General features: G+C 54.1%; 1 protein-coding gene across 1 annotated transcript in view; it reads right to left on the bottom strand.

Annotated features, from left to right (window-relative positions):
• The window catches only part of LOC142472600 (uncharacterized), a 45,628-nt gene that overhangs the window by 22,886 nt on the left and 1,360 nt on the right, over window positions 1-21,382 (bottom strand). The window contains exons 3-7 of the mRNA XM_075579675.1: window positions 16,097-16,210; window positions 14,948-15,061; window positions 7,724-7,837; window positions 7,234-7,347; window positions 5,018-6,116 (exon numbers count right to left, since the gene is read on the bottom strand). Of these exons, the coding sequence (XP_075435790.1) occupies window positions 5,018-6,116; window positions 7,234-7,347; window positions 7,724-7,837; window positions 14,948-15,061; window positions 16,097-16,210 (1,555 nt within the window). The remainder of the gene's footprint in view (window positions 1-5,017; window positions 6,117-7,233; window positions 7,348-7,723; window positions 7,838-14,947; window positions 15,062-16,096; window positions 16,211-21,382) is intronic.

Genomic DNA, 21,382 nt, shown 5'->3' with positions numbered 1-21,382 from the left:
CCTCCCCGGGGGAGCCGAGCCCGCGCTCCCCTTCCTCCCCGGGGGAGCCGAGCCCGCGCTCCCCTTCCTCCCCGGGGGAGCCGAGCCCGCTCTCCCCTTCCTCCCCGGGGGAGCCGAGCCCGCTCTCCCCTTCCTCCCCGGGGGAGCCGAGCCCGCTCTCCCCTTCCTCCCCGGGGGAGCCGAGCCCGCTCTCCCCTTCCTCCCCGGAGGAGCCGAGCCCGCTCTCCCCTTCCTCCCCGGGGGAGCCGAGCCCGCTCTCCCCTTCCTCCCCGGGGGAGCCGAGCCCGCTCTCCCCTTCCTCCCCGGGGGAGCCGAGCGAGCGAGCGCGCGCAATCCCGCCGTGATGTGAGGTGCAGGGGGATATGTGTAAGGGGAAGGGGGGCGTGATGATGTGCAAGGGGAGGGGGGGGGATGATGATGTGCAAGGGGAGGGGGGGGGGATGATGATGTGCAAGGGGAGGGGGGGGTGATGATGTGCAAGGGGAGGGGGGGGTGATGATGTTCAAGGGGAGGGGGGGATGATGATGTGCAAGGGGAGGGGGGGTGATGATGATGTGCAAGGGGAGGGGGGGGTGATGATGTGCAAGGGGAGGGGGGGATGATGATGTGCAAGGGGAGGGGGGGTGGATGATGATGTGCAAGGGGAGGGGGGTGGATGATGATGTGCAATTTGATGTGCATGGGGAGGGGGGGAGATGATGATGTGCAAGGGGAGGGGGGGGGAGATGATGATGTGCAAGGGGAGGGGGGATGATGATGTGCAAGGGGAGGGGGGATGATGATGTGCAAGGGGGGGGTTGATGTGCAAGGGGAGGGGGGATGATGATGTGCAAGGGGGGGGATGATATGTGCAAGGGGGGGGATGATATGTGCAGGAGGGGATGATGATGTGCAAGGGGGGGGATGATGATGTGCAAGGGGGGGGATGATGATGTGCAAGGGGGGGGATGATGATGTGCAAGGGGGGGGATGATGATGTGCAAGGGGGGGAGATGATGTGCAAGGGGGGGATGATGATGTGCAAGGGGGGGGATGATGATGTGCAAGGGGGGGGGGATGATGTGCAAGGGGGGGGGATGATGATGTGCAAGGGGGGGATGATGTGCAGGGGGGGATGATGATGTGCAAGGGGAGGGGGGGATGATGATGTGCAAGGGGAGGGGGGGATGATGATGTGCAAGGGGAGGGGGGGATGATGATGTGCAAGGGGGGGATGATGATGTGCAAGGGGAGGGGGGGTGATGATGTGCAAGGGGAGGGGGGGTGATGATGTGCAAGGGGAGGGGGGGTGATGATGTGCAAGGGGAGGGGGATGATGATGTGCAAGGGGAGGGGGGGATGATGATGGGCAAGGGGGGTGATGATGTGCAAGGGGAGGGGGGTGATGATGTGCAAGGGGAGGGGGGGTGATGATGTGCATGGGGAGGTGGGGTGATGATGTGCAAGGGGAGGGGGGGATGATGATGTGCAAGGGGAGGGGGGGATGATGATGTGCAAGGGGGGGATGATGATATGCAAGGGGGGGGGATGATGATGTGCAAGGGGAGGGGGGGATGATGATGTGCAAGGGGAGGGGGGGATGGTGATGTGCAAGGGGAGGGGGGGATGATGATGTGCAAGGGGAGGGGGGGTGATGATGTGCAAGGGGAGGGGGGGATGATGATGTGCAAGGGGAGGGGGGGATGATGATGTGCAAGGGGAGGGGGGGATGATGATGTGCAAGGGGAGGGGGGGATGATGATGTGCAAGGGGAGGGGGGGATGATGATGTGCAAGGGGAGGGGGGGATGATGATGTGCAAGGGGAGGGGGGGATGATGATGTGCAAGGGGAGGGGGGGATGATGATGTGCAAGGGGAGGGGGGGATGATGATGTGCAAGGGGAGGGGGGTGATGATGTGCAAGGGGAGGGGGGTGATGATGTGCAAGGGGAGGGGGGGTGATGATGTGCAAGGGGAGGGGGGGATGATGATATGCAAGGGGAGGCTAACCCGCGCACCCACTCACCCGCGCACCCACTCACCCGCGCACCCACTCACCCGCGCACCCACTCACGCACCCACTCAGTCACCCACCCGCGCACCCACTCAGTCACTCATCCGTGCACCCACTCAGTCACCCATCCGTGCACCCACTCAGGCACCCACTCACGCGCGCACCCACTCAGTCACCCACCCGCGCACCCACTCAGTCACCCACCCGCGCACCCACTCAGTCACCCACCCACGCACCCAGTCACCCACCCGCGCACCCACTCACCAGTGCGCCCACTCACCCGCGCACCCACTCACCCACTCAGTCACTCACCCGCGCACCCACTCACCCGTGTGCGCACCCGCGCACCCAGTCACTCACCTGGCTTGTGGAAAATATAAAAAGAAACAGGTTGCATTGTAATCTTTTTTTCGGTGTGACAATAACAAAACAGTTACGTTCAAGTTGTGCGCTAAAAAATATTTTTCCCTGGTAGGTGCGCTATGGGTAGGGAGGGGGGGGGGGGAGGTGGGTGCCCTGCTCCTTTCATTTGTCCTGGGCCCCATGCTTTCTGTTGACGACCCTGCTCCCGCCCGCCACCGCAGCGGACACCCCGCCCCACAGTAAGTCCGCTGCCGCCACCCCCCCTGTCACACCCCCTGAAGCGCTATGTACATTGATGGCGCTATATAAATAAAGACATACTATACACACCGCACCCCGTCAGCCGCCGCAGAGATACCCGCAGGGTGCCGTCGCACCCTGTCACTAACCCACCTGCAGTGAGCCGCACAACCCTCCCGCCTGCAACTGGGGGGGGGGGGGGGAATCAACCCTCCCGCCCCCCAGTGACACACTGCTGCCGAGCTCTGAAGGAAGGGGGGGGATATCACTAACCAAAGGTGAGCAACCGCCGCTAACCTCTGAAGGGGGGGAGATTCCAACCCACCCCCCAGTGACCCGCCGCCACAGAGCTATGAAGGTGGGGGGGGGGGAAGAATTGGAGATGTGAAGGGGGAAATCGGAACTGTGAAGGGGGGGGGAATGGAGATGTGAAAGGAGGGGGGTGAGCGTAGAGCGAAGCGGAGCGGGAAAATGTTATCCCGGGCAATGCCGGGTATATAAGCTAGTTATAAATAACATGAGAAAACACACTTACTGGGGATCTGGGGGGAAAAACTACTGTCCTAAAACGTTTGCAGTTGACCGGGACTTGTCCTAAAATGTACTGGAACTCAAATCGACATGAAGTTCCAGCCGTGACTGCTACATTCGATTTGAGAACTTGGCCACAAAAAGTCAGCTCAAAATCCTTGAAGCTGGATCGCTGATATTTCTCACAGAGCATCTTTTGGTCGTTTCCAATCTGCCGCTGCTGTCTTGGTGCTTAGAATCTCCTGAACTGATTGGCTGCTCGGTTTCTTATAGTATTTCAGTCCCATTCACAAAATACTACAGCCAATCAGAGCGTGGGAATATTTCTACCAGCCTTTTCAGACTTGACGGTACTCTGAAGCCGGGAGGGCACGGAGTTTAATTCTGCAAAGGGCATGCGCCAACTTGGCACCTCTGCCACCTACTAAACAGAACCCTCTTGCTGTGTTAGGGATTCAGAGTCTGGTCAAATGGTTGCTGGATTGCCCCCTTTCAGGTCAGGACGTGGGAACTTGAGTTTTAACACTGGTACCCCGCCCGCCCTAACACCTTGGCATCTACCCGAGCAAACTCAATGGCACCAGCTTGGTGGCCATCTGGTCTCTCAAAACCAGAGACTTGGAAATTCCACATCTCATATACAATGTATAAAACATATATACCTTTATACACCAGGCTAATAAAAATATCACAAAATTAATCTAAGTCCCTCGGTCCGTAGGATTTACTGAAAAGACGCACACGTTCATTTTCAGAGCTCCTAGACCTTTCTATAAGTTAGTTAAAAAGTTGCTTCAAATAACGCTTAGATTAAGTTTCAGGATTGCTTCTATTGTACCAAAGCTGGACTTCAAAACAATTTCACTCTCGCAACCTCATTGATGGTTGAAGAGACTCAGAACCCCTATAGCAGGTCCTGGTTTTCTGGGCATATACTGTGGGACCCCCACTAAACTAGAGAACCCTGACTACCCAGGATACGCTTATCCCCTATGCCCCTTTTTACCTTTCTGGTCTGTGCGGAAGTAGGGCAATCTGGCAATGAGCCGGGTACCTGCTTTCCAGGGAGGATTTTGTCCGGAGGTCTGTGTCGACATGTACCCGGGAATCTGACCTGATTCCCGAATACATTTTTGGGGTGGCCAACAACACTGGACCCCGGCTAGTTAGACACAATCCGACAACACTTTTACTGCTAAACCCACCCTGAAACACACAGCCTGAGAATCTGCACTGGTTAGGACTCCTGGATAGGTAAAAGACACATAAATCCTTTAATGTTGCACAAACATATACATTGGCAGGAAAAGTCATATACAATCACTGGGTTCAAGAGCTGACCCTTCAAACCCTAAAATAAGCTCAGAGGTAACCAGCCAGGCATACCTTTATTAATGGCTTAGTTACCCCCTCACCGTCACAGTGTATTTTATCGTTGGGATTTGTAAGACTCCATTGTGTGGTGGGCTGGTAATTTACTCAGCCCGGCCATCACATAATGGAGGTCTGGGCCATAAAATTATTTGTGTTAGTTGAGGAGATTGGGAACACTATAGAAGGGGGGAGGGCCTGAACTCAAATCGGGGGAGCATGTACTTCAAAAGAGGAGCAATTGTTGATCTCTGACTGAGGTGTCTACCTCTGCGGGAGATATCAGGCTGAAACTGGGAACCGTGGCCTGGATCCTAGTCCCGCTGGCATGTTTTCCATTGGTCAGTTTCAATTTTCCACCCTCCTCTGTGCTGTCCTAACGCATTGCTACCGTCCATAGTCCTGACTGGTCCATCTCAGGTGAGGTCTTCCGTGACAATTATCACAACAGAATCACTTTACCTGCCTTTTTGTATTACTGTATTATTGCTATGGTACCAGTATATTGACCAAACCTACCCTAAACATGCAAATGGTTTCTCTACTGTGTGAATCCTCTGGTGTGTGAGGAGGCTTCTCTTAACATTGAATTGTTTCTCACACACTTTACATGTGAAATGTTTCTCCTCTGTATGACTCATGTGATGTTCGACGAGGCTTCTCTTAGTACTGAATTGTTTCTCACACTCTGTACATGTGTAAGGTTTCTCCCCTGTGTGAATCTTCTGGTGTGAGAGAAGATTGTCCTTCCGTGAAAAGCTTTTCACGCACCCAGTACATCTGAAAGATTTCACCCCCGTGTGAATTTTCTGGTGTTTGAGGAGGCTATTCTCATCACTGAATTGTTTCTCACACACATTACATGTGAAAGAATTCTCCCCTGTATGAATCATATGGTGTTTGACGAGGCTTCTCTTATCACAGAATTGTTTCTCACACTCTGTACATGGGTAAAGTTTCTCCCCTGTGTGAATCCTCTGGTGTGAGAGAAGGTTGTCCTTCCGTGAAAAGCTTTTCCCACACTCAATACATGTGTACGGTCTCACCCCTGTGTGAATCATCTGGTGTGAGAAAAGATTGCCCTTCTGTGAAAACCTTATTCCACACTCGGTACATGTGTAAGGTTTCTCCCCTGTATGAAGCCTCTGGTGTCTGAAGAGGCTACTCTTACCACTGAATTGTTTCTCACACTCTGTACATGTGTAAGGTGTACATTTTTTCCCTTTATGATTCCTCTTGTGTGTGAGGAGTTCCCGCCTCAGTGAAAAATGTTTTCCACAGTTTGTACAGGTAAAGGGTTGCTTGCTAGTGTGGACACAAAGGTGTGTGATCAAGTCCCTATTCAGTGAGAAACTTTTCCCACACTTGCACACAAAAAGCTGTGCACTGCAGCTCCTTCCTGAATCTCTCTCGTATCTTTTGCTTGGACCATTCTTGGAGTCAGTCTGTTCTGTGAGCTGTACGAGGCCTGTAAATTCACCATCATGTGGCACTGGTTCCTTGCACGTGTCCAACATGTGGTAGGAATCATTGGTTTTTGGCACTTCTGGGCTGCAGGAAGTGAAGCAGCTTCTGGACATGTAAGAGCTCCAGTTCTGCTCCTCGCTCAGAGAACTGCCTAACAAAAGTAAACAAAAAAGACAGAGCTCAAATGGTTTAAATCTGTTAAGCAAATTGCTAATAAAAAATACTTTGCAGAATTTACTTGATCACTATTTAATCAATAACATTTTATTTTTACTCTATAACCATGGCTTTAAAATAGTGGCCCCTGGACATCCAAAACCCCCAATGACTGGTGGTGTTCCCCAAAGACCGGCAATATGTTTCTGGCAGTTCACACAGTGAATTAATTTTGCTAGACATATATGTATTAATTCCTGTATTGATTCTATACGTGTACATTTACAGCCTCCAAATCATAATTAACATTGAACTTTTCCATGAGAAATAAAGTTAAGGAAATCGTGGTCTATCATACTAGTGAGTTAGTGATATCAACCCAACCGGACAGAAATATATAGTGTAAAGATAGGCGAGAGAAGTATACATGGGCATCTAAACATGGCCCAATTGCTCCATTTTGTGTCTACATAGTGGATGAGGTTGGAAAAAAAGACGTATGTCCATCAAGTTCAACCTATGCTAAATTTAGACAACAGATACTTTATCCTATATTTACTATATACAGTCGTGACATAATAACAATCCGTAGGAGGTCTTAAATTAGGTAAATACAACCTGGGAAATGATATGCAAATGAGCCTTTTGTCTCAAGCTTGTATTACACGAACAAATCCTTAAGCCCAAAAGGTGACACATTGTGTGCTCATTTGCATGTCATTTCCCAGAATCCCTTGCTGCAGTGGAAGCGCTGTGTGCTGGGCGATAATGGTGAAAGACAGGGTTGCAGACCTAAGACATGCAAATGAACATACAGTAATATTTACAAGAGAGAGAGGAGAGAGGAGAGAGAGATGTAAATGTGGGAGAGTGTGTGCGTGTGTAAGTGGGAGAGTCTGTGTGCGTTGTTCTTCCAAATGTATTTCCAACCTTTATACTCGTGTGAGACATATTGCTCCTGTAACTATGCTGCGTGGGGTTTGTTCCAGAATAATCAGCAGGCCTAGGGGCTTCCTATGAGAGGCAATTAACCCGGAATATTCCCTAAAGGTGACCATACTACTTGTAACAAGATAACCTTTGATTACCCCAAAGGGTGTTATGGTTCTCACCATTGACAGCAAATGAATCTATTTCACTCTTTATTGTGGTTAGATTAGCCTCAGTGTTTGCTTCTTCTCTCTCAGACTTAATCTCTAACGTCTCTGGTACAATCACTGGGAAACCTGCCAACAAGAAAAGGAAAATCCATCATGTAAAGCTGGGAGTGGGAACTCTTCCTGTGATATCACTATACAGAAATACTGTATACCGATTCCTAAGGGGAGGGGGTAGGTAACTGATTGTACTTTATTATTAGCCCAGAGGGATGGAAACATGTTGGAGTTTATGGTGCTACCAATGTTCAAACCTTAATAATGATAATATTAACAATATTCTCAATATAACCTTAGACAAATCAGGTGCGTTTGTTTATTAATAGAACATGTAGCTTATAATTGTATCCATGCTTTAATGCTATTTTCATCAATATTGTAGACATTTCAGTTCATTTTTAAAACAAATTGAATAGGAGACAAGTGAGGATATAAGGTTACTTACTACCAACAGGAAATGAATCCATTTCACTCTTTATTAAGGTCACATGATCCTCAGATTTTGGTTCTTCTTTCTCCGACTTAATCTCTAATCGCTCCAGTACAACCGTTGGAAAACCTGCCAATAAGAAAAGGAAAACCCATCATGTAAAGCTGGGATTTGGGGCTGTTCTTGTGATTTCACCTTCTCTGATATTGGTATAATGTAATACCCGTCGTAAAGAAATGTTTTTCTAGCCCTTCTGGTATAAATTGACAAATATAGTTGAAGACATATTACATTTTACCTGCTGGTAGATCTATAAAAACATAAGATTAATTTGTTTGGGTGTTTGACTCATGTTACCTATGGCACACCTGTGAGCACATGAACTGTATATGGGACAATGGTTAATACACACAGCTATCTAGCCAATTCAGTTTTCTCCATGCATGGTCCCTCAAACAAACATCTCCCCTCAATCCGTCCCAATATACCATCTGTCATGAAGGGCACACTTGTGAGCACGTAACATATGCAACCAGGGTTAATAAACACAGCTAAGTAGCTGCCTCACCTTTATACTTGTGTGAGACATATTGCTCCTGTAACTCTGCTGCATGGGGTTTGTTCCAGAATAATCAGCAGGCCTAGGGGCTTCCTATGAGAGGCAATTAACCCTGAATATTCCCTAAAGGTGACCATACTACTTGTAACAAGATAACTTTTGTTTACCCTAAAACAGGCCTGCACAACACGCGGCCTGCAGCGGCTTTCTGCTCTCCCCCACCCTCCCGAGTCCGCTCTCCCGCGCCCCCAGCGAGCCCGCTGTCACCCTCCCCCGCGAGCCCGCTGTCACTCGCTCTCCCCCTCGCAGGGTAGCAGCGCGCTCTAGCATTGAGGCACTTCCTGCCTGCTGCTTGCTAGAGCGTGCAGTCCTGCCTGCTCTGCCGCCGCCTCCTCCACCGCAAACCAAGGTAAGGTAGGGAAGGGAAGTGGAGGGGGGGCGAGATGATGCGATTTGAAGTGCAGAGGATAGTGATTGGAGGTGCAGGGGGGGGGGTCATTGGAGGTGCAGGGGGGGGGTCATTGGAGGTGCAGGGGGGGGGTCGTTGGAGGTGCAGGGGGGGGGGTCGTTGGAGGTGCAGGGGGGGGGGTCGTTGGAGGTGCAGGGGGGGGGTCGTTGGAGGTGCAGGGGGGGGGTCATTGGAGGTGCAGGGGGGGTCATTGGAGGTGCAGGGGGGGGTCATTGGAGGTGCAGGGGGGGGTCATTGGAGGTGCAGGGGGGGGTCATTGGAGGTGCAGGGGGGGGGTCATTGGAGGTGCAGGGGGGGGGTCATTGGAGGTGCAGGGGGGGGGTCATTGGAGGTGCAGGGGGGGGGTCATTGGAGGTGCAGGGGGGGGGTCATTGGAGGTGCAGGGGGGGGTCATTGGAGGTGCAGGGGGGGGTCATTGGAGGTGCAGGGGGGGGTCATTGGAGGTGCAGGGGGGGGTCATTGGAGGTGCAGGGGGGGGTCATTGGAGGTGCAGGGGGGGGTCATTGGAGGTGCGGGGGGGGTCATTGGAGGTGCAGGGGGGGGGGTCATTGGAGGTGCAGGGGGGGGGTCATTGGAGGTGCAGGGGGGGGGGGTCATTGGAGGTGCAGGGGGGGGGGGGTCATTGGAGGTGCAGGGGGGGGGTCATTGGAGGTGCAGGGGGGGGGGTCATTGGAGGTGCAGGGGGGGGTCATTGGAGGTGCAGGGGGCGGGGTCATTGGAGGTGCAGGGGGGGAGGTCATTGGAGGTGCAGGGGGGGAAGTCATTGGAGGTGCAGGGGGGGAAGTCATTGGAGGTGCAGGGGGGGAAGTCATTGGAGGTGCAGGGGGGGAAGTCATTGGAGGTGCAGGGGGGGAAGTCATTGGAGGTGCAGGGGGGGAAGTCATTGGAGGTGCAGGGGGGGAAGTCATTGGAGGTGCAGGGGGGGAAGTCATTGGAGGTGCAGGGTGGGAAGTCATTGGAGGTGCAGGGTGGGAAGTCATTGGAGGTGCAGGGGGGAAGTCATTGGAGGTGCAGGGGGGAAGTCATTGGAGGTGCAGGGGGGAAGTCATTGGAGGTGCAGGGGGGAAGTCATTGGAGGTGCAGGGGGGAAGTCATTGGAGGTGCAGGGGGGAAGTCATTGGAGGTGCAGGGGGGAAGTCATTGGAGGTGCAGGGGGGAAGTCATTGGAGGTGCAGGGGGGAAGTCATTGGAGGTGCAGGGGGGAAGTCATTGGAGGTGCAGGGGGGAAGTCATTGGAGGTGCAGGGGGGAAGTCATTGGAGGTGCAGGGGGGAAGTCATTGGAGGTGCAGGGGGGAAGTCATTGGAGGTGCAGGGGGGAAGTCATTGGAGGTGCAGGGGGGGGGTCATTGGAGGTGCAGGGGGGGGGGGTCATTGGAGGTGCAGGGGGGGGGTCATTGGAGGTGCAGGGGGGGGGTCATTGGAGGTGCAGGGCGGGGGGGGTCATTGGAGGTGCAGGGCGGGGGGGGGGTCATTGGAGGTGCAGGGGGGGGGGGTCATTGGAGGTGCAGGTGGGGGGGGTCATTGGAGGTGCAGGTGGGGGGGGTCATTGGAGGTGCAGGTGGGGGGGGTCATTGGAGGTGCAGGTGGGGGGGGTCATTGGAGGTGCAGGTGGGGGGGGTCATTGGAGGTGCAGGTGGGGGGGGTCATTGGAGGTGCAGGTGGGGGGGGTCATTGGAGGTGCAGGGGGGGGTCATTGGAGGTGCAGGGGGGGGTCATTGGAGGTGCAGGGGGGGGTCATTGGAGGTGCAGGGGGGGGGTCATTGGAGGTGCAGGGGGGGGGGGTCATTGGAGGTGCAGGGGGGGGGTCATTGGAGGTGCAGGGGGGGGGTCATTGGAGGTGCAGGGGGGGGGTCATTGGAGGTGCAGGGGGGGGGGGTCATTGGAGGTGCAGGGGGGGGGGTCATTGGAGGTGCAGGGGGGGGGTCATTGGAGGTGCAGGGGGGGGTCATTGGAGGTGCGGGGGGGGGTCATTGGAGGTGCGGGGGGGGGTCATTGGAGGTGCAGGGGGGGTCATTGGAGGTGCAGGGTGGGGGTCATTGGAGGTGCAGGGGGGGGTCATTGGAGGTGCAAGGGGGGGTCATTGGAGGTGCAGGGGGGGTCATTGGAGGTGCAGGGGGGGGTCATTGGAGGTGCAGGGGGGGGTCATTGGAGGTGCAGGGGGGGGTCATTGGAGGTGCAGGGGGGGGGTCATTGGAGGTGCGGGGGGGGGTCATTGGAGGTGCAGGGGGGGGTCATTGGAGGTGCAGGGGGGGGGTCATTGGAGGTGCAGGGGGGGTCATTGGAGGTGCAGGGGGGGTCATTGGAGGTGCAGGGGGGTCATTGGAGGTGCAGGGGGGGTCATTGGAGGTGCAGGGGGGGGTCATTGGAGGTGCAGGGGGGGGTCATTGGAGGTGCAGGGGGGGGTCATTGGAGGTGCAGGGGGGGGTCATTGGAGGTGCAGGGGGGGGTCATTGGAGGTGCAGGGGGGGTCATTGGAGGTGCAGGGGGGGTCATTGGAGGTGCAGGGGGGGTCATTGGAGGTGCAGGGGGGGTCATTGGAGGTGCAGGGGGGGTCATTGGAGGTGCAGGGGGGGGTCATTGGAGGTGCAGGGGGGGGGTCATTGGAGGTGCAGGGGGGGGGTCATTGGAGGTGCAGGGGGGGGTCATTGGAAGTGCAGGGGGGGGTCATTGGAGGTGCAGGGGGGGGTCATTGGAGGTGCAGGGGGGGGTCATTGGAGGTGCAGGGGGGGGGGGTCATTGGAGGTGCAGGGGGGGGGGTCATTGGAGGTGCAGGGGGGGGTCATTGGAGGTGCAGGGGGGGGTCATTGGAGGTGCAGGGGGGGGTCATTGGAGGTGCAGGGGGGGGTCATTGGAGGTGCAGGGGGGGGTCATTGGAGGTGCAGGGGGGGGTCATTGGAGGTGCAGGGGGGGTCATTGGAGGTGCAGGGGGGGTCATTGGAGGTGCAGGGGGGGTCATTGGAGGTGCAGGGTGGGGGTCATTGGAGGTGCAGGGGGGGGTCATTGGAGGTGCAAGGGGGGGTCATTGGAGGTGCAGGGGGGGTCATTGGAGGTGCAGGGGGGGGTCATTGGAGGTGCAGGGGGGGGTCATTGGAGGTGCAGGGGGGGGTCATTGGAGGTGCAGGGGGGGTCATTGGAGGTGCAGGGGGGGGTCATTGGAGGTGCAGGGGGGGGTCATTGGAGGTGCAGGGGGGGGGTCATTGGAGGTGCAGGGGGGGGGTCATTGGAGGTGCAGGGGGGGGTCATTGGAGGTGCAGGGGGGGTCATTGGAGGTGCAGGGGGGGGTCATTGGAGGTGCAGGGGGGGGTCATTGGAGGTGCAGGGGGGGGTCATTGGAGGTGCAGGGGGGGGTCATTGGAGGTGCAGGGGGGGGTCATTGGAGGTGCAGGGGGGGGTCATTGGAGGTGCAGGGGGGGGGGTCATTGGAGGTGCAGGGGGGGGGTCATTGGAGGTGCAGGGGGGGGGTCATTGGAGGTGCAGGGGGGGGGTCATTGGAGGTGCAGGGGGGGGTCATTGGAGGTGCAGGGGGGGGTCATTGGAGGTGCAGGGGGGGGTCATTGGAGGTGCAGGGGGGGGGTCATTGGAGGTGCAGGGGGGGGTCATTGGAGGTGCAGGGGGGGGTCATTGGAGGTGCAGGGGGGGGTCATTGGAGGTGCAGGGGGGGTCATTGGAGGTGCAGGGGGGGTCATTGGAGGTGCAGGGGGGGTCATTGGAGGTGCAGGGGGGGGTCATTGGAGGTGCAGGGGGGGGTCATTGGAGGTGCAGGGGGGGGTCATTGGAGGTGCAGGGGGGGGTCATTGGAGGTGCAGGGGGGGGTCATTGGAGGTGCAGGGGGGGGTCATTGGAGGTGCAGGGGGGGGTCATTGGAGGTGCAGGGGGGGTCATTGGAGGTGCAGGGGGGGGGTCATTGGAGGTGCAGGGGGGGGTCATTGGAGGTGCAGGGGGGGGTCATTGGAGGTGCAGGGGAGGGTCATTGGAGGTGCAGGGGGGGGGTCATTGGAGGTGCAGGGGGGGGTCATTGGAGGTGCAGGGGGGGGTCATTGGAGGTGCAGGGGGGGGTCATTGGAGGTGCAGGGGGGGGTCATTGGAGGTGCAGGGGGGGGTCATTGGAGGTGCAGGGGGGGGTCATTGGAGGTGCAGGGGGGGGGTCATTGGAGGTGCGGGGGGGGTCATTGGAGGTGCAGGGGGGGGGTCATTGGAGGTGCAGGGGGGGGGGTCATTGGAGGTGCAGGGGGGGGGGTCATTGGAGGTGCAGGGGGGGGGGTCATTGGAGGTGCAGGGGGGGGGTCATTGGAGGTGCAGGGGGGGGGTCATTGGAGGTGCAGGGGGGGTCATTGGAGGTGCAGGGGGGGTCATTGGAGGTGCAGGGGGGGTCATTGGAGGTGCAGGGGGGTCATTGGAGGTGCAGGGGGGGTCATTGGAGGTGCAGGGGGGGTCATTGGAGGTGCAGGGGGGGTCATTGGAGGTGCAGGGGGGGTCATTGGAGGTGCAGGGGGGGTCATTGGAGGTGCAGGGGGGGTCATTGGAGGTGCAGGGGGGGTCATTGGAGGTGCAGGGGGGGTCATTGGAGGTGCAGGGGGGGTCATTGGAGGTGCAGGGGGGGGTCATTGGAGGTGCAGGGGGGGGTCATTGGAGGTGCAGGGGGGGGTCATTGGAGGTGCAGGGGGGGGTCATTGGAGGTGCAGGGGGGGGTCATTGGAGGTGCAGGGGGGGTCATTGGAGGTGCAGGGGGGGGGTCATTGGAGGTGCAGGGGGGGGTCATTGGAGGTGCAGGGGAGGGTCATTGGAGGTGCAGGGGGGGGTCATTGGAGGTGCAGGGGGGGGTCATTGGAGGTGCAGGGGGGGGTCATTGGAGGTGCAGGGGGGGGGTCATTGGAGGTGCAGGGGGGGGGTCATTGGAGGTGCGGGGGGGGTCATTGGAGGTGCAGGGGGGGGTCATTGGAGGTGCAGGGGGGGGGGTCATTGGAGGTGCAGGGGGGGGGTCATTGGAGGTGCAGGGGGGGGGTCATTGGAGGTGCAGGGGGGGGGTCATTGGAGGTGCAGGGGGGGTCATTGGAGGTGCAGGGGGGGTCATTGGAGGTGCAGGGGGGGTCATTGGAGGTGCAGGGGGGTCATTGGAGGTGCAGGGGGGTCATTGGAGATGCAGGGGGGGTCATTGGAGGTGCAGGGGGGGTCATTGGAGGTGCAGGGGGGGTCATTGGAGGTGCAGGGGGGGTCATTGGAGGTGCAGGGGGGGTCATTGGAGGTGCAGGGGGGGTCATTGGAGGTGCAGGGGGGGTCATTGGAGGTGCAGGGGGGGTCATTGGAGGTGCAGGGGGGGTCATTGGAGGTGCAGGGGGGGTCATTGGAGGTGCAGGGGGGGTCATTGGAGGTGCAGGGGGGGTCATTGGAGGTGCAGGGGGGGTCATTGGAGGTGCAGGGGGGGTCATTGGAGGTGCAGGGGGGTCATTGGAGGTGCAGGGGGGGTCATTGGAGGTGCAGGGGGGGTCATTGGAGGTGCAGGGGGGGTCATTGGAGGTGCAGGGGGGGTCATTGGAGTTGCAGGGGGGGTCATTGGAGTTGCAGGGGGGGTCATTGGAGGTGCAGGGGGGGTCATTGGAGGTGCAGGGGGGGTCATTGGAGGTGCAGGGGGGGTCATTGGAGGTGCAGGGGGGGTCATTGGAGGTGCAGGGGGGGTGATTGGAAGTGCAGGGGGGGTGATTGGAAGTGCAGGGGGGGTGATTGGAAGTGCAGGGGGGGTGATTGGAAGTGCAGGGGGGGTGATTGGAAGTGCAGGGGGGGTGATTGGAAGTGCAGGGGGGGTGATTGGAAGTGCAGGGGGGTGATTGGAAGTGCAGGGGGGGTGATTGGAAGTGCAGGAGGGGAGAGTGATGTGAGGTGCAGGGGGGGAGAGTGATGTGAGGTGCATGGGGGAGAAGGATGTGAGGTGCAGGGGGGGTGGGATGTGTGTTGTGTGCAGGGGGGTATTGTGTGTTTGATGTGGAGGGGGAGTATTATGTGTGTGGGTGAGGGGGAGAGATGGGGGTATGAGAGATAGATGGGGAGTATCGCAAAGGTTGATAGTGAGGGGTTCTGGGGGAGATATGAGGATGATGATGAAGGGTGCTGGGGGAGATACAGTATGAGGATGATGATGATAGGTGCTGGAGGAGAGATGATGATAGTGCTTTACGAGTTGTGCAGGCCTGCCCTAAAGGATATTGTGGTACCCACCATTGACAGCAAATGTAACTATTTCTCTCTTTATTGTGGTTAGATGATCCTCAGTGTTTGGTTCTTCTTTCTCAGACTTAATCTCTAACGTCTCTGGTACAATCACTGGGAAACCTGCCAACAAGAAAAGGAAAATCCATCATGTAAAGCTGGGAGTGGGAACTCTTCCTGTGATATCACTATACAGAAACTGTATACTGATTCCTAAGGGGAGGGGGTAGGTAATTAATTGTACTTGATTATTAACCCTGAGGGATTGATATTTTTACCCGTGAGTGCTGAAAACATGTTAGAGTTTATGGTGCTACCAATTAGAGCGTTGCTCCTTTCATTTGTCCTGGGCCCCATGCTTTCTGTTGACGACGCTGCTCCCGCCCGCCACCGCAGCGGACACCCCGCCCCATAGTAAGTCCGCTGCCGCCACCCCCCGTCACACCCCCTGAAGCGCTATGTACATTAATGGCGCTATATAAATAAAGACATACAATACACACCGCACCCAAAGTCAGCCGCCGCAGAGATACTCGCAGGGTGCCGCCGCACCCTGTCACTAACCCACCTGCAGTGAGCCGCACAACCCTCCCGCCTGCAACTGGGGGGGAGGGGAGAATCAACCCTCCCGCCCCCCTGTGACACACTGCTGCCGAGCTTTGAAGGAAGGGGGGGGGGAAATCACTAACCAAAGGTGAGCAATCGCCGCTAACCTCTGAAGGGGGGGAGATTCCAACCCGCCCACCCAGGGAGACGCCGCCTAGCTGTGAAGGGGGGGTGGGAATCCCAACCCTCCCGGCCACCCCCCCCCCCAGTGACCCGCCGGCACAGAGCTATGAAGGCGGAGGGGGAAGAATTGGAGATGTGAAGGGGGAAATCGGAACTGTGAAGGGGGGGGGGGAGGGAAATGGAGATGTGAAAGGAGGGGGGTGAGCGTAGAGCGAGGCGGAGCGGGAAAATGTTATCCCGGGCAACGCCGGGTATATGAGCTAGTTATAAATATAACCTTAGACAAATCATGTATGTTTGTTTTTTAATAGAATATGTAGCTAATAATTGTATCCATTCTTTTATGTTATTTTACTCAATATAGTAGACATTTCAGTCCATTTTAAAACAAATTGAATAGAAGACAAGTGAGGATACAAGGTTACTTACTACCAACAGGAAATGAATCTATTTCACTCTTTATTGAGGTCACATGATCCTCAGCGTTTGGTTCTTCTTTCTCCGACTTAATCTCTAATCGCTCCGGTGCAACCGTTGGAAAACCTGGCAATAAGAAAAGGAAAACCCATCATGTAAAGCTGGGATTTGGGGCTCTTCTTGTGATTTCACCTTCTCTGATATTGGTACAGCAGGGTCCGCTTTTCGGCGATCCGCTGATACAACGGCACCGAGAAGGGGGCCGTCATGTCTCCTCCTTGGCTTTGCCACTGGCGCGCATGCGCAGAACGTAGCTTGCGCGCGCACAAGGGGGAAAATGCCGGGTTGCGCATGCGCACAAGGGGGAAATGCCGGGAAAATGCCGGGTTGCGCATGCGCATAGCTGAAAATCGCCGGTTCCGCTTTACGGCGATTTTCACTATACGGCGGGCACCTGGAATGGAACCCGCCGTATATTATAATACCCGTCGTAAAGAAATGCTTTACTACCCCTTCTGGCAGAAATTGACAAGTATAGTTGAAGACATATTACATTTTACCCGCTGGTGGTATCTGTAAAAACATAAGATTAGTTTGGGCGTTTGACTCATGTTAGCTATGGCACACTTGTGAGCACGTGACCTGTATATAGGACAATGGTTAATACACACAGCTATCTAGCCAATTCACTTTTCTCCATGCATAGGCCCTCAAACAAACAAATATCTCCCCTCAATCCGTCCCAATATACCATCTGTCATGAAGGGCACACTTGTGAGCACGTGACACCAGGGTTAACACACAACACTAACTAGCTGCCTCACCTTTCTCCTTCGCAAGGCACTTCAAATCAGTTCATATTTACCGTTACTCATTTACAATATATATTTAAACCTGCTACCACCACCCCCAGAGGAATGTACGTACAGAGTCTCTTGTATTTATTAAGGAAACTATAGCATAAACCTTCCTGTGTGCGAAGTGTTCACTTCTACCCGTGCCTCCACAGTCTGTCTTGTACGGTTCCTAGCTTCTCTGTTCCTGATATCTCTCTGCACCCCGCTCTTCTACACTCCTGACCCCGGCTACCAACGACAAATCGCAACTCTCCAATGCAGACCTCAGCAACGTACCACGACGATCCGCACCTCTCTAATCCAGACCACGGCAAGTATCCGACTATCCATACCTCGCCAACCCCGACCCGGCTACCTCGACCATTCTACACTCCAGACGCGCCCACGCGGCTGTGGGTTGATGTTTATATACATCCCCACCTCAGCCTCGCGGTCACTCCTTGTTTGTGGTGAGCACTCCCCGTTACACATTCTCCTGCTAGTTTGTCTGCTCAAGAAATCTGCTTTTATATTTTGGTCCCCTGAAATGTAAGTTTCTGAAAGATGGGGAACTGCCTTTTCCACGCATCCGTGGATCTTTGAAACCACTCTGAGGGCTTGTACACTTCGTGAGCCCCCTTGTCGGTTGAAATAAGCCACTGCTGTGATATTCTCCGACATATGGAAGGTCCCTTAGGAGTGAACTTATTTTTTGAATTGCGCAGAATACTGCACGTATTTCCAGGATGTTGATCGGTAACTTGGTCTTCTTTGATGACCATCACCCTTGGGCCGATCTGTTTCCGCAGAAGACCTCCCGCCCCTTCCTGTTATACTGGCACCTTTAGCGAGTATATTACATGAATGTGGAATCATAGACCTTCCTTTGTAAAGGTTTTTTTGGTTTGAGCAACCAATGAAGACTTTGTCTTGTAGATGCAAGCAGTGCAATTCTAGCTTGCAGTGTTGGAACCTGGTATTTTTGTGTTGAATAAAGTTGACCTGTAGCCATCAGAGATGGAATCTGGTCCATGGAACTGTGTCTATGATCGAGTTTAGAAGGCCTATAAGGCGCATAAGCTGTAAAGAACGTTTCCTCTCTAGGAAAGAAGACACCTTTCCAATAATGTTGACCACTTTTACTGTGAGCAAGGACACAATTCCCTGTTTAGTATCAAACAGAACCCCAAGAAACTCAATCTGAGCACGAACCTTCTTGCCCTTTTCCATATTTATGATCCATCTGTGGTCTTCTAGGTGTCTGCGGACTCCCTGGACATGCAATTGTGTCAGGTGTTCTGAATGAGCTTTGATCAGCCACTCGTCTAGATACAGCATGACGAATATTCCATTTTGCCGAAGCTGGGCTCCGATTACTGCAATTACCTTGGTAAATGTTCAAGGTGCTGTCACAAGCCTGAATGGCAAAACTTTTTGCGTAGGAGACAAGCCCTTCCAGTAACAAACTTTATTTCAGCCTCGGTGACCCCCTACTTCCCGAGATACAGGCCCCGTTATGGGGTGCCGGTATCTTATGGGGTGCCGGTATCCCTCTGTTTTGTTTACATTCCACATGGATTTTAGTATGGAGATACCGGCACCCCATACCAGGGCCTGTAACGCGGGAAGTAGGGGGTCCCTGAGGCAGAAATCAACTTTGTTCAGCTCAGGAGACCCCCTGCTCACGCATGAATACAAATAAAATGTAAGCAGCTTCATTACCTTAGCAGCTACCCGCTAAGGTAATGATTTTTTTATTTGGTGGGGGGGTGTTTGATACTAGTGTGCGAGGGCAGGGGGTCTCCTGAGATGAACAAAGTTGATTTCAGTCTCGGGGAACCCCTACTTCCCGAGATACAGGAGCCGTTATCCCTCTGCATTGTTTAGATCCCACGGTCACGGGACCCACAGGATTTTAACATGGGGATACCGGCACCCCATAACGGGGCCTGTAACTCGGGAAGTAGGGGGTCCCCGGAACTCAAATCAATGCGGTTCAGCTCCGGAGACCTCCTGCTACATTAGTGTAATGTTAGAATGTTAATAAAAACCCCGCGATCGCCTGTGAGAGGCGCGCAGTTAGAGTGACTGATTCAGCCTCTTACTGCGCGTCTATTACAGAAAGGCAGACTACGGTAGCATTCACACAGCAGGGACCCTGCGTGTTACTCCGGTGCATCTCGTTAGTTTGCCGCAAAACATTTGTGAGGATCACGGGGTATATACCACAATTCCATTTCGTGATTTTTTATAATAACGGCCCCTGCAGCTGCAAAAAAGGTTTCTTCCTCACAAAAGGTCTTCAGTTGAAAAGTTTAAAACGTCATGTATCTTGTTATCGTGAGATACTGCTGTGACGGTGAAGGGGTACCCAGGCCATAAATAAAAAGGTATTGGTTGGGTGCCCCTGATCTATATTGGGAAATTGTGAGTGTCAGCTCTTCAACCCAATTGTGGTATATAACTGCTTGTATAATAAAGATGTATGTGGTTTTACTGTTCCAGGAGTGCCAACCAGCGGTGATGCGCCAGGCGTGAGTCAGGGATAATTTTACGGGAAAATGTTGTCAGGGTGTGTTTGGGTAGAAGGGGGCCCATGTTGCAGGTAACCCGAAGCATGCACTCAGGAATCCCCCCAGATTCATGAGGGCATGAGGAACACAGACCACCGGATAAATTCCCCACAAGAACGCAGTTTGCAGCTCACCGCCAAATCCCCTTGCTTCAGCACAAACCAGAGCAGTACGACCGGGCAGGGAACTGGGTTACATTCCAGGTCCCAGGATATGCCCGAATCCCAGGACCCAGTGAGGGGTTCCGTAACTCTCTCACCAGGGATAAGGTGAAGAGAGTTGTAGGGGTTACATTTTAAGTTAAAGCGTAGTGTCAGCTCTGCAGCCAACTGCAAGCCTGTAAATGTGTCTAATTGTATGTGTGTCCCCCACCAGGGATAAGGTGGCATGGATCATATCATGAGTTAAATTGTATATGTCTCCCCCAGTTATGCATCAGTTATAAGCCTTATAAAAAATTGATGAATTAAAGTTACTCTAGCTTAACTGTCTTAACATGATAGACAGAAGGGGAATTTTCCTTCATTCAGTCCAGAACATGAGGAGACACTTAGAGTGTCTAATACTGGGCTTTGAAATCCATGGCAGATAATCTCAGGGTCTCAGGGCATAAGCATGCATAATTTAGACTTCTGAGCCCTCCTGCTGATTCGGTCCCCCTGTGTCTGGAAACCCCTCGCACCCCAAAGAAATTAGCCAAGTAGGGTGTTAAGGGAGGAGGGGTAGATGCAAACACCTCCATCTTAGTAGATGTCCAGCTGTCCGGCTAAAGCAGACAAGATGGCGCCAGGTAAGGGAGGCTTGGTCTGGTATGCTAAGCGGGGAAGAGCCAGGTTCGCACATGCTCTCATCATACCTTGAAGCTCAGTGCCAGGCTACGAAGAACCTGGCAGAATCTGGCTCTAGGTGGGATGATTGGTTCCCACGCAAAAGATTGGCTGCGCATGGTACAGATAGGCTTGTTTTTTGTTTTTTTAAAGTCCGGCGCAGCCAGTCAGGAGTTCAGTTCCATCTTGTAAGAAGTTCCATCAGATTCATCTGAGCTACAGCGTGCGGTGCAAAGGTCATAACAGCGTAACTAAGGATTGCACCCTGCTTCAAAAGTTCGTTATAACTAAGGATTGGCAAACAAATCCTGCAAGGACAGAACGAAAAGTTTACTTTTGGTGGAGATACAGGGGTTGCCGCTAGCGCTCCTAGCCAAGGAATATTACACGGCTCTTTTTGCGCATCAACCCCACGTCTGGGAATTGATGCCTAGAGACTTGATTTCTGAGGATTTCGTTCCGGGGACATTTTATTTCGTTTTGCCCCATCCCAGTAAGTGTTTATTTGTGATAATTTTGTAACTCAAACTGTGTGTGTTCTTTATGTAAATAAATACAATTTATTTCACGCTTTATTCAAAGGACCCAGATGGTAAAGTGTTAATAAGCTTGGTCTCCCGTGACAACTGCCTTGGTTGAAATCTACTTCATAATTAAAATGCAGGGTTTTATACTCTAAATTCCCTTCATGGAGAACATCATAAGCCCGCCTTTCTGGGCGCTTTCTCAACCCAACCCTTTCATCAATCTCTCTACGTCAGTTTTACCACTTAAAAGAAACCCTGTTCTTTTGACGTTTAAGACCGTTTATTTGAGATCATCTTTGCTTGTTCACATTTGTCCAGCGCCACAAAAGTAATTTTTTTCTAGTATATCCATCTCTCGATATCCCAAGAAAATCAGCTGCGCTCATGGACATATCATTTTCAGTGTTGGACACTATAAAATAGGTGTGCATACAATATTGATAGTAAGCACATTTTACACTTGTCATAACTAGCGCTTGTTCACTAATCACTACCCCATTACTTAATATACTCGCCTGGATATGAAATAAGACCG

Source organism: Ascaphus truei, chromosome 22, assembly GCF_040206685.1.
Source record: "Ascaphus truei isolate aAscTru1 chromosome 22, aAscTru1.hap1, whole genome shotgun sequence".
Taxonomy (NCBI): Eukaryota; Metazoa; Chordata; class Amphibia; order Anura; family Ascaphidae; genus Ascaphus; species Ascaphus truei.
Note: the sequence above shows the minus strand (reverse complement) of the source record. Positions and strands in the feature narration are given on the sequence as shown.